The 12,178-nt window shown below is 44.9% G+C and overlaps 4 protein-coding genes across 4 annotated transcripts; 2 read left to right on the top strand and 2 right to left on the bottom strand.

Moving 5' to 3' along the window:
- Window positions 1-423: 423 nt before the first annotated feature.
- On the bottom strand, window positions 424-1,131 carry N7469_011319 (pre-mRNA-splicing factor SPF27 family protein; the record flags this gene model as incomplete). The annotated part of the gene is made up of 2 exons (XM_056650224.1): window positions 424-1,037; window positions 1,095-1,131. 2 exons carry the CDS (start codon window positions 1,129-1,131, stop codon window positions 424-426), a joined length of 651 nt encoding a protein of 216 aa, XP_056495288.1.
- A 1,088-nt stretch (window positions 1,132-2,219) lies between these two features.
- Window positions 2,220-3,241, top strand: N7469_011318 (uncharacterized protein; the record flags this gene model as incomplete). The annotated part of the gene is made up of 6 exons (XM_056650223.1): window positions 2,220-2,470; window positions 2,539-2,591; window positions 2,678-2,737; window positions 2,797-2,874; window positions 2,930-3,007; window positions 3,063-3,241. The coding sequence occupies 6 exons, from the start codon at window positions 2,220-2,222 to the stop codon at window positions 3,239-3,241; spliced, it is 699 nt and encodes a 232-aa protein (XP_056495287.1).
- A 1,454-nt stretch (window positions 3,242-4,695) lies between these two features.
- N7469_011317 (neutral/alkaline ceramidase) lies at window positions 4,696-7,093 on the bottom strand (the record flags this gene model as incomplete). The annotated part of the gene is made up of 3 exons (XM_056650222.1): window positions 4,696-5,675; window positions 5,733-6,826; window positions 6,888-7,093. The coding sequence occupies 3 exons, from the start codon at window positions 7,091-7,093 to the stop codon at window positions 4,696-4,698; spliced, it is 2,280 nt and encodes a 759-aa protein (XP_056495286.1).
- A 1,918-nt stretch (window positions 7,094-9,011) lies between these two features.
- Window positions 9,012-10,803, top strand: N7469_011316 (uncharacterized protein; the record flags this gene model as incomplete). The annotated part of the gene is made up of 2 exons (XM_056650221.1): window positions 9,012-9,266; window positions 9,319-10,803. The coding sequence occupies 2 exons, from the start codon at window positions 9,012-9,014 to the stop codon at window positions 10,801-10,803; spliced, it is 1,740 nt and encodes a 579-aa protein (XP_056495285.1).
- Window positions 10,804-12,178: the final 1,375 nt, after the last annotated feature.

Raw genomic sequence — 12,178 nt, 5'->3', positions numbered from 1 at the left:
AAAATTCGTATTATTCTTGGTATCGTAGTTGGGTCTATCCCCAGAGGATTTTGAGTAACAGAAATGCAACCAAGTGTGACTTTGTGATCGGGATATGCGCATTGAACCGCGTAGGAGACCTCGAGCATTAGGACAGCAGGTAGCTGGGTAAAGCGAGTCTTCCAAATATTTCAACGCCCAGATATCGATCCGGCGATACCTGAGCACCCGCGAGCACTGATTGACGCAGGGTGGCAGAATATGAGTATTCCGTGTGCTCTTAACGAGTCTGTTCGCCGAAGAATGCGTGGAACGAGTCCTTAAAGTTCAACCCATCGTCCCCTAGCGCGATCTCTCGCCAACGCAGGAAAGAGATCAAAGATGAAGAGAGAAGCAGAGACCTACACTCAATGGTAGAGAGGACATGCGAATCCAAGTCCGAACTTAGCTCTGCTGTTGCTGTGCCGCCACGCGCCTATGCTCCAGAATTTGCATCCGAAGTCCCTCAGATGCCAATTCAACGTCGAGGACCGCCCCAATCCCCCGCTTCCAAGTATCCTGCAAACTAACCAACTCTCCCTGGCTAGATTCCTGAGCAATTTTCCGTTGACGGTTCACTTCTTCCGCAGCTTCCTTTGTCTCCGCAAGTTCTTTCTCCAGTCCCCGAAGGATATCCTCCAACTGGGAATTACCTATCAACCAAGCATTCTTACCACACTCTTCCAACAGAGTTAGGTTCTCGTGACGCTTGGACAAATGCGAGCTGGAAGTGTAGGCCTTTTGTAAAGTTTGTCGCCACTCCTCTAGATCTGGTGCATCGGTGTCAGAGGCGCGGGTGGGTGCTTCGGGTGCCTCGTAGCGGGATAAATCGATACCACCGCTTAGTGGGGCGCCGGCAGCTTTACGGTCGATTTCTTGTTGGAGTAGTGCGCTGATGTGTGATTCTGGCGCGGCGGGAATTGAAGGGTGTAGGGATGTGCTGTGGTCTGGGGAGAGCTCAGCGTTGATCAGTTGCTGCGCTTTTTGGCGGGCGGACTCCGTCAGTGGGGAGTCGACGTCTGGATTCAGGTTAGATGTGATGGAAAGTATATCTTGTTTGAGAGAAAGACACTTACATGGCAGGGAGTCGTGCACTTCATTAATGAGCGACATTTTTGGGAGTGATTGACAAGTGAATCTTCCATCGCGATCGGATTGACTTTATCGGATATGGACATGTCATGTGACCTGTGCAGTATAACTCAACCATTAATTTGCTGCTTCTTTCTGTTTGATTCCGATACTTCAAGATGAATTCAATATAGGGTAGATTTCTCATATTTCGCTCTTCATTGCTATATTCAATTACATACATTCACGATTAGTTCGAATGGGAGGATCGTTATGCTCTCAGTAAAGAATGTTCACCACAAGGGAAAGTCAGACTAGCTACGATATGATGTTCTAGCGACTAACTGAGATAAATATAATAGAATATATCTCTGAGCCAAATCATACTTTCAGTGCGCGAGCTTCGGCATCACTATATAGGACAGTCCAATTAGAGGTGGATGAGGACCTTCAAGGAGCCCTGATATGATGTCTCCTTTCGCAGGGAAAGCAGGTCTTGGGTCTTCAATTTGGCACCAATGCCAAGTCTCAGCTACCGATTATCTACATAGAATAGGCTTGCATATCCGAGTCTGTTTTCTAAAGAGAAACGGTTCCGAAGATGTAACGAAAGGCGTGAAATTGGCTGTGGGTCAAGTTTCAGGGTCCAGAAATTTGAAGGGTAAAATAATAATCAATTTAGATCATGCTGATCCATATGCTGGACTAATCTTTTATGTATATCAAATTGGACAGGCTATTTGGGATGTCTAGAGATCAATTGCCTTCATTCTTAGGGACGAAGTTAGGGTCGAAGTTGGTGATGGCATTCTCGCCTTTCACTAAGTAGCATCATAATATCGATCTCGTGGGATCGTATAATTCATGGAAAGCTTGCATCGCTTTAGTTATTCATATATATCACTTGAGAAGAGTAAAGCTCGAAACAATTCATGTCTCAAATACATATTATTGGCCATTTTTGGGTCTCACTCTGTAACTCAAAGAGTGACAGTAAAATTATTGCATATAATGTAATTAATATTTTGAAACTTATAAACCCATCATTAAGCTCCAAAAGACACTTTCTCTTCCATTTTCGAAAATTGAACTTCTTTCTTCCTTCGTTCTTTTCTCGGGTCCAAATCAAAATGTACAGTCTCGATCTTCTCACTACTTTCGCACTCTTTGGACTGGCGCATGCCGGTACAAAGATTGGTTTTGGCCCCGACTTCGCGGTCGATTCTACTGGTACTACATGGATCAGAGAAGCCAATCCCACCCTTATCTTACCCAAGACTCCCAGTCCTCAGGTAGATCGACTGGCTTTATGGCCTGGAATGGAGACTTCGAACGGCAACTTGATCCAAGCCATTGCTGTTTCTTTTGCGGATCCTGCTGCGTAAGTCGGGGTTGGTAATATTCTGCCGACACGGGCATGGAGAGCAATCATATTAACTTCATTTACAGTGAGTGTGGTGCTCAATCTGGACAATGGTGTGTTTTTGCGAGTACTCTTCAGGGTGAGTAGTTCAATTTATCCTTTTCTTTTTATTTCTCTTTTTACAAGAATGGCCCGTCGCAGTGTCATTGATGACTATGATTGTAGATTATCAAAAACAAGGCAAAATGGTACCTGCTTCTGCTGGCGACAAGGTCACTATGCATTGTAAGTTTTCTCTCAGCACTAGTCAGTGACTATCGATTCCTAGACTCATTTTTCTACAGACGTCTATAATGACTCTACCGGTGGATACGACCAATCTGCTGCCATTAATGGCAAGATTGTCTCCACAATCTCAACCGGTAAGTCTTTAATGACTTTGCGAATTCCTTGATTCAAACACCTAATTCATTATAGACTCTGGTCATGCCACTCGCTGGGATGTCACTGTAGAATGTCAAGAAGGCACCTGTCTGGGACGTTCCGCGGCGCACAGTGAGTTAAATCTGCTTTATTTTCAGCTGTCGATAAAATCTAATCGAAATATTAGAATACATAGACACTACTATCGTTCTCAACGAAGCGGATCCTTCCTGGTCTGAAGGATTATATACCAAATGGCAGAAGAATTCTGGTCTACAGACTGCTGATGGCGGCAAGACTTGGACACTGGATAGGCTTTCTTTGGAGTCTCACCAATTTACCGAGAGCGATATCGACTACGATTGAACTATGGGTAGTTGACTTTATTTATTTGTTAGCATGTTATCAAAACCATGTGTTAAAACATCCTTCTACACTAAACCCCTTCAGGACTTATTCCCGATACAGCGCGTCACCGCGCAACCACGTCCAACCTTCTACTTTTCTTCTCCATCCTCTCCACACTACGCCCTGTTGTAAATGTGCCCCCTCTCATTACAAGCACATTAAAATTGAGACACTCACGATTTAATCATGTCAGGCCTGCATGAGCTGCTGAATCGAAAACGGCCTGGGCCATGGCAGCGATTTCGAGCTCAGCCTTCTCTCTTCGTAGCACGAAGCCTTTACAGTTGGCGTCAATTTATTCCAGCTCTACACCGCTCAGCAAGTCTCAGGCTGTTTCGATTGTCTGTATTTCCGATACTCATAATATCCAGATGCCTTTACCTGATAGAGATATTCTTATTCATGCCGTCGATTTGACGCATTCCGGATCTTTTGAAGAGCTCCAGAAGACATTGTCTTGGTTACGTTCCCGACCTCATCATACAAAAATTATTGTTGCGGGAAAACATGACTTATTACTTGATGCTGCATATCGTGATCCTGATGGCCAAGCAGTTTCTTAAAGAGCTCAGCTTGACTGAAGAAATCTGATCTATCTCGAAAATCAGCAAGTAGCAGTTATATGTCCTAATGGGCGTCGGCTGAATATCTTTGGAAGCCCTTATTCTATACGACATGGGAATTGGGCTTTTCAATATTCTCGAAACAAAGAGATATGGACTGACTCGGTGCCTGAAGGAACTGATGTACAATGTACTGATCACACATGGGCCACCAAATGCACACTTAGATTTACTTAAACTCGGCTGTGTTCATCTACTCAAATCACTATGGAGAGTTCAACCACGACTCCATGTATTTGGGCATGTACACGAGGGTGCCGGTACTGAGTGGATCTCTTTCGATAAGTTTCAGCTTGCTTACGAGCGCACTGTAGCTGCTGGGGGAGGTGTCCTCAATCTCCTATGGATGATGTGGGAATTTGTATTGGCGTTAGTATGTTGCTCCCAGGCTACAGAAGCAAAGTGTCAACTTGTGACCGCATCTATTCTTGATGGATTACGGGATACTGAACGGAGGGTGCCCGTGAAAGTTTTCATCTAGATTACCTTTGCTTCTGGGTTAAAAAAAACACATAATATTTGTTCAAGGACATGGGACATCTGGGTACACAGGATGGAAAATGAAAGGTACTGTGCGGACTCCCACCTTTTCATCCTCCCATATTATCGTCCCCGAGCAACAATTTTAACAGCTTGCCAACCTCCTCCATTACTTCAAGCTCTCCAATATTCTTCACTAATCCACACAATGGGCAAATCATTGTCGAACAATCTGACAATGGCCGAGGTTAAGATACAAATTCCAAATTAATTATATCCTGGCGCAGCTTCATACCCGAAAACAATAAATCATGCCGACACCGTAAAAGTATCCCCAATCCCTTCAAAAGATGAGATCTTTCCAAGGGCATTCCTCGAATCCCCATAGTAATGCATACGATAAGTTCCGCTCTGCACGGGACTTGGATCATCGACACTATAATAATCATCCTCGATATGCCAGGAAATAGTAACCTCACTATACCCCAACACCAAATTTGTTCTCTCCCAGGAGAAAACCAAGTTCCAGTCCCTGTCATTTCGAACGACTTTCCAGTCTCCGGATTCGGGATCTTTGCGCTCTACTGCCGCGTAGGTAGATTCTTGTCGAAGATTATTGCGTGGGTTAGCGCCAATGAAAGTTGTGCTGACTGTGTCGCCGGGACTGTAGGTTTTATTGTCTGGGTTTGATTTGACTTCTCCGAAAGACTTGCCGATTGGGTGTTCGTCGTAAACGACGCCGGTTATGAAGCTGAGCGATTTATCTGTATTGATTGGGGGACTCGGGCCCGTGGGAATATCGGGAAGACTTGCTGAGCTTCCCAGGTAGGGTAGATAAGTGAGGGTCAAATTGATATATGCCGCCAGCTCGTTAGGTCCGTATAGAGTGGAAGCTCCTTCGTATCGCTGCACATTATACTCTTCCTCTGTTGTGACGTAGTGGGCGTAGCTATTTGATGGAGCGCCAAGTACAGCGAGAGGCTCATCCACCGAGAGTGTGTCTTTGGCACCTTTCACAATGGCCTCTTTCCATCGTCTACCCGACATGGTAGTGGCCTCGCTGGTCGATATTATGATGAATAGTTGCCCCACGCGAAGTACCTGTACATCAATGATATCTGCAGCCCAAGCATAGGGTACCGTAAGAGTTCCAACATCTAGAAGGATATCTTTGGCTCCCTGGCATTCTCGTTGCTCATGGCTTGGCTGATGAATGGCTGCGCGAGCAACCATCCACAAAGGATTCTTCGTAGCTGGTCCTGTTGCATTTTGGGTGAAATCAAAGGCACCTTAAGACGAATTAGTAATTTGAAATTATTTGGGCTTTTTTGTATGCTTCAACGTACCTGGTCCGTCTGTTGTTCCTGCAGCAAACGAATATCCCAGTGCTGCAGGGCAGGTCTTTAGGGTGCTACCATTGAATGGAGATGTAAACTCATAACCATTCATATCATGAAAGACATGGAAAGATCGGACGTCTGAACTGCTCTTTATAGGAATCGGATCAGAGTCTAGTTGTTCGTAAAGCTTCTTTGCCGCTGAATACTGGCGCTTCCCAATTTCGAAACAACTCTTTGCACCGTTGTCCTTCTCTCGAAAGTAAGGTCCTCGACCATGACAATCCTCGTTTGTGCCACCACATGTGCTATCCTCATACGTGCATTCCTTACCCGAACCATCTTCGCACCATGCACCCAGGATGTTCGGACTAGTGTCTCCGACATTCGCCTGGGAGAAACCAATGACCGCATCATCGGTAAATCTCGAGTCACCTTCAACACTTCTCTCGAAGAGATAAGCAGCCACACCTTTGTTATCGCCAGTCACCAGAGTATTGTTGTTATACATGGAAGTCCCGTGGACAGGAAACCAGGTAAGGACTGCGGCAGTCTTGTTATCCGATTCACGGTCAAATCGAAGAAGAGTCAAGGTCTTGTCAACTTTTGCTGAGTATCGCGCCTTTTCCTCTTCGGGATTGTGATCGTATGAATACGGGCTGCGATTGATATTAGTGTCTTCCAGGTCAATTGAGCCGAATGAAAGACTGCCCAGAGCTAGATTCTCATGAGCACGCTTGATGGACAGGATCGTGCCGTCAACAATGGCCTGATAACTCTGCTTATCGAATCCCTTGGTGGGAATCTGGGGTAGAAGGTAGTTCATCCAAGCGCCAGGCCCGGAATGCGAGTGTGTTCCAGTCAGAGCCAGGTTATGCTGGCCGTACCGTTCATAGTCACTACCCAGAGCTGCGAGTCCCTTTAAAACTCCATCGCGCACAGCTGTGTCACCAGCTAGCGTGTCGAGAACCAAATAGATAAAGGTATCCTCTGGCTTATTGGGGTTGGCAAAGATGAAAGCCCGCGAGTAGATTCTCTGTCGAAGACCAGTACCTAGTTGATCGAGGCTAGCATAGCCATTGAAATCAACTTCGACGACGGGACTAGAACCGTTTCAGTTAGTGACTGGGCAATTTTCAAGGACACTGAACATTATCTGCGCACCCAGTCACATCAGCTTTCCCCGCGCCCACCAAGAATAAATCATCATCTACCGCGGCATTGGCCCTGCTCCTCCACTGATTGAAGTTGCGATCAAAACTGCCAATGGGAACCTTATCATTATAGCGAACAACTGCTAAGAGTTGCATAAACACCAACAAGGTCAGGGTAAGGGCAGCAAAAGCAGCCCCAAGTCGGAGATTAGCCATGATAGAAAAATCACCGAATAGCAGTGATTAGTAGGAAGTGGTGGATAGAGTCGCGAATGATGACATCAAGCCTGGCAGGAGGCACGCGAGTACTTAAGTCTTTCCACTCTAGAGTAGCATAGATATGCACCTCGTCAATAGTGTGTATTCGGTACGGAATAGACAGACACAGCTAAAAAAGACAAAGCGTAGAGAACTCGCAGATGATCATTACCCCAGCTTGGTATCAACCATTCGGGGATCGGAGAGATAAGTTGCATAAGCGATGGGGGAGCGTGTGATGGGATCGTCGGTGAAGATACTCTGATTTGTTCTTCTTTTCACATTCCGCGTGCCCAACTGGGATTAGCTGGTCTTCATGGCTGGATGCGAATGCAACGAGGTTGTTCCCCGCACGGAGTTGAAGATGTACCCGAGAATTTACTATGTAATGATCGGAATATATTCAGGCCGTGAGCATACAATGAGCAGTAGTCCGTATTTATTTATTGGTTCTAGTATGTATGGATTATCAGGGTCCAGGGCCCGCTTTTTGACGATCACTGATCTCTTGGTGGCTGGGCATCAACCCTCGGCTTGGCAACATTTGCTCTCTTTGCATTTCTTTGCTTCTGATGCTAACTCAGGTTGAGGCAGGAAGTGATACTATTCATTACTAGTAGTTAGTTAGTAGTATCTTCTTACTAATTGGTGATGAAGTGCGATACTTCCAAGGTTCAAGTTATAATCCTACTAACTTAGTACCCTAGCTACCCTAGTATACAGATCTATCAGCTTACTAGCCTCGATAAGATCAACATATACTTATATGTAACTCGATCACAGTCCAGTTAGCTCGAGGCTGCTTCAATGTCACACAAAGCCATGTGCTGCAAGTGCCCGAGATCTGACCAAACGGGCATTTTATTGCCCTGGCCTCATGTATGGGCATAGATACTGTGGGTCATACCTATGAGCGTAGGTACGCTTGTGCCTGGTTTACTCCACAAAGCTTGGCTGGAGCAAATTGGTATGTACCACACAGATGTTTATTAATATAAGCGATCGTCTAAGTCTATCAAGAGATTAGTTGGGAAATACTTGAGCTTGTTTTTGTGTAGATCTCTAAGCATAAAAGGGTATTATCTTTGAAGTTCTTCGAAACTTGCTTATTGATATAGAGATTATGATAATTAAATGGATTTGATAAGACGAGAGTCGCTTGGAGAGATTATATTTTTGGGCTTGTTGTAATTTCTATATTTCGCTCGTCTCTGGGCGTGGTCAAATTGATTTAAAAATCCAAGCACATAGGTGTATTAAAGCACATCAAATCTCCCTTGAAGCAAAAACCATGATATACTTGCATTCGCAGTAATAGTGAGGTGTGTCAACGCGAGTGCATCATGGTAAATCTCCGGATGAATAATTTAAAGGCCCTCAAAGTGATGAGGAATCGTGGGAACTCGTTCGATCCCTTGACAATCGGATGCAGGCCTGGAAGGAGTCATCGAGCACCTGGGGCCGAGTGGCAGCGCATTCAACTCTGTTATTTTTAAAAAAAGACAATTCATGAAAGGTTCTATCAATCCAAAATCTATAATAAGTATTTTCCATCCACATTCAACTAAGAAGCGGTGTCATCGCACTGGGAGACATTCATAACAAAATGTACATCATTTCCTAATTCGATAGCCAAGATCGTGAAGTAGGAGGCCTTACTCGTACATTTACACCAATCACAACAGGATAGCGCATCGTATCCCCTGATTCAGAGAACTTCATTGCTGTCATTGCCAGCGCACTGAATTGGGGGGCTGTGATGGATTAAATCGAGTACGACATTCTTGGCGGATATTTAATAGATTGGGGTTTCTCCTTGACAGCGTCCAATTTTAACTCCAACCTGAATGATGCATTACAAGCGGATCTCTACAAAATGAAGAACATCAGGATCGGTCTGGCTTTTCTTCTTGGGCTGGTGAAAGTGTCGCTGGGGTCTGTCGTTCATGATGATTCCTTTCAGCCGGATCATATTCTGCGGGTAACAGCGCGGGATTATGACGAGGCTTGTACGAGTAGGTACTCGGTTTTGGTTAATGGATCGTCACCTGGTCCGGAGTTACGCCTCAAGGAAGGGCAGGTTAATTGGATTCGTGTCTACAATGATATGAAGGATGAGAATACGACTATTGTAGGCAGTTAAATGCCAGTCATTTTACATACTCTACTAACGTTAATGATAGCACTGGCACGGTTTGACCGCGTTCACTGCCCCTTTCTCCGATGGAAGTCCAGCAGCAAGCCAGTGGCCTATTCCTGCGGGTCACTTTTTTGACTATGAGGTCAAACCTGAAGAGGGTACTGCAGGAACCTACTTCTATCACTCTCATGTTGGATTTCAGGCTGTCTCCGCCAAGGGATCCCTGATAGTTGATTCGGCTCATCCTCCACCCATCCACTATGATGAAGAGCGAACAATTTTGATTTCGGATTTCTTCAACGAGACGGACAAGGCTATTGTCGATGGTCTGACTTCGACGAATTTCACATGGAGTGGAGAGACCAAGGCTATCCTGGTAAATGGACACAGTCGTCAGGCAAGCAATGAAACGGGCTCGTGTCAATTGGCTTCAATCTCAATTAAACCGGGCTTGTCATATCGCTTGAGATTCATCGGAGCCACCGCATTGTCCTTTGTTTCGCTTGCCATTGAGAGTCACGATGTATCTATTATCGAAGCGGATGGCCATTATACCAAGCAACTGAATACCAGCTTCTTGCAAATTGGATCTGGTCAGAGATACAGTGTCCTATTAACCGCCAAGTCGGAGGTCGAATTGAAGAAAGCCAAAAAACGACACTATTATATTCAAATCACCACTCTTGCCAGACCGAAAACTCTGACCAATTTCGCCGTTCTTCAATACTCAGGCCAAGACGAGGCTGATTTGAAGACCGTTCCTTCGCCACCACCGCTGCCAGTAGCGAAGATTGTCGAAGGATGGCTGGATTATGAGTTGGAGCCTTTACATCCAAATCACGACTTCCCCAGACTGGAAGAAGTAACTCGGAGGATCATCATCGATGTTCACCAAAATGTCAGTGATCATACCATTTGGTTGCAGAATGGGTATGACTGGGTAGAGAATTTTGCTCAATCACCATACTTAGTTGACATTTACAATGGGAAACTCAACACAGACGGTACATACGAACGAGCGCTATCCCGGGGTAATGGCTTCGACAACATCACACGAACCTTCCCCGCAAAAATAGGCGAGGTCATTGAAATAATCTGGCAAAACCAAGGTACCTTCAATAATGGAGGTGTTGATGCTCACCCTTTCCACGCTCATGGTAGACACTACTTTGATATTGGCGGAGGAGATGGTTTATATAACGCGACGGCCAATGAAGAACGACTCAGATCAACCCATCCAGTTCAGCGCGATACTTCTGTTCTTTATCGGTATCGGGAGAAGACAAACCCACTTTCTCCGTCTGGATGGCGAGCTTGGCGGATTAGAGTAACGGATGCCGGGGTGTGGATGTATCATTGTCATATACTTCAGCATATGGTTATGGGTATGCAAACTGTTTTCACGTTTGGGGATCGACAGGATATTATTTTGCAATCTGGGTTTGTTGATGATTCGTATTTGATATATGGGGGTTCGGCTTATGGTAACGAGACGCATTCACCGGTTGTACGGCATTTCTACAACTAGATTATGACGTTTGTCCTGCGTGAGAGTCATGCTATTTACTAAGTACTTAATTAGACATAGTTAATGCAAGCTTTGGGATTGGTCAGTGAGGGGTTTTGGACTTGTGGCATTATATTCGAATATTGTGTGTACATCGACTCAGCAAGATATGACAACACTCAAATTGGTTTTCTTGAAAGCCACAGCTTGATCTGTAACTATTGTTGGCTTATCATCTCTGCTCAGTACCGAAGAGTAACTGAAGGTACACGGTATCAGTAGACAGAGGTCGAAGTGCTGTATTCTGAATTGATGTTGTACAGGTAACACAGACGCAACCCCACATTCTTAAAGATCGGAGAATTAGTGAGACAAAAACACGGCCTCGAATTAGGTTACTTTGAAGCATTCCAACAACTGCAACATCTTATCATTGATTTTGAGCGGTGGGATCACACGGTTTCATTGCAACGCCAGTCTATGAGGGTGTGACAACGCCGGTGAAATTGCCTGGAAGATTTCAAGGGTTCAGTTTGGAACATGGCCTTAGCCTGTGATCATGGACTGAGAGAGTGCATGCTAATCTAAATGGAACCATAATGCATGAAAAAGAGGTGTCTTTAGTGAGAGATGTGTCCAAGGTTTTTTGCATAACATTCAGTTTCTACAGATACATGTATATAGCTGATCTTTGTTCTGTGGAGAGAAGCCCATTCCTGCGACTCGGATAGTCGTAGAGTGGAACAAGCAGAAACAAATGATCTCGAGACAATACCTGGAGAGAGAGAGAGAGAGAGAGTCCATATCTACAGGAGAGGTAGAGTAGATTAATATCTGTTGAAACATAGGATTGAGAAGATCCATGGTACCCCCAGTTTGAAGTTCGTACGTGAGACACGGGATAACATCTATAAATAAAATATGTGAGACTTTTGGAAGTATATTCATAGTACAAGCTCTCGATGAGGTAAATCGAGTATAGTCGACTGATATTAGTATTCGTTCAGCAAGCTGTACATACAAACCGAGTATAGCTTCATACATGTCAAGATGCATAAAGCTTGGTACCAGATGAACCCCGGGCCACATTTGTAAATCGGTAATGATCGGAGGGACATCCATCGGGTCCATGGGGATTCATCTGCTGGGTACCATGTAAATCCGTGTGCTTTGAGTACAAACATATTCGTACGGAGTCAGTAGCTGTCCTTGTTGCTGGGTTCGGCATTCTAGAAAGGGACCAAATCAATGAGATCCCCACAACAGCGTTCCAAGGTGGACTCGAAGTCTTCCATATGCACGGCATATGATGCAGATCGGCTATTATTGAGTCCTGGTTTGGTTCAATAAGTACTCCGTACAAAAAGAGATTAAACAGTGGATCTCAGAAGTTAGT

The sequence above is a fragment of the Penicillium citrinum genome, assembly GCF_028827155.1.
Source record: "Penicillium citrinum strain IBT 23319 chromosome Unknown utg000010l:1.0-1229701.0:1.0-1230130.0, whole genome shotgun sequence".
NCBI lineage: Eukaryota > Fungi > Ascomycota > Eurotiomycetes > Eurotiales > Aspergillaceae > Penicillium > Penicillium citrinum.
The sequence above is the reverse complement of the archived record's forward strand: the minus strand, read 5'-3'. Positions and strand labels throughout refer to the sequence as shown.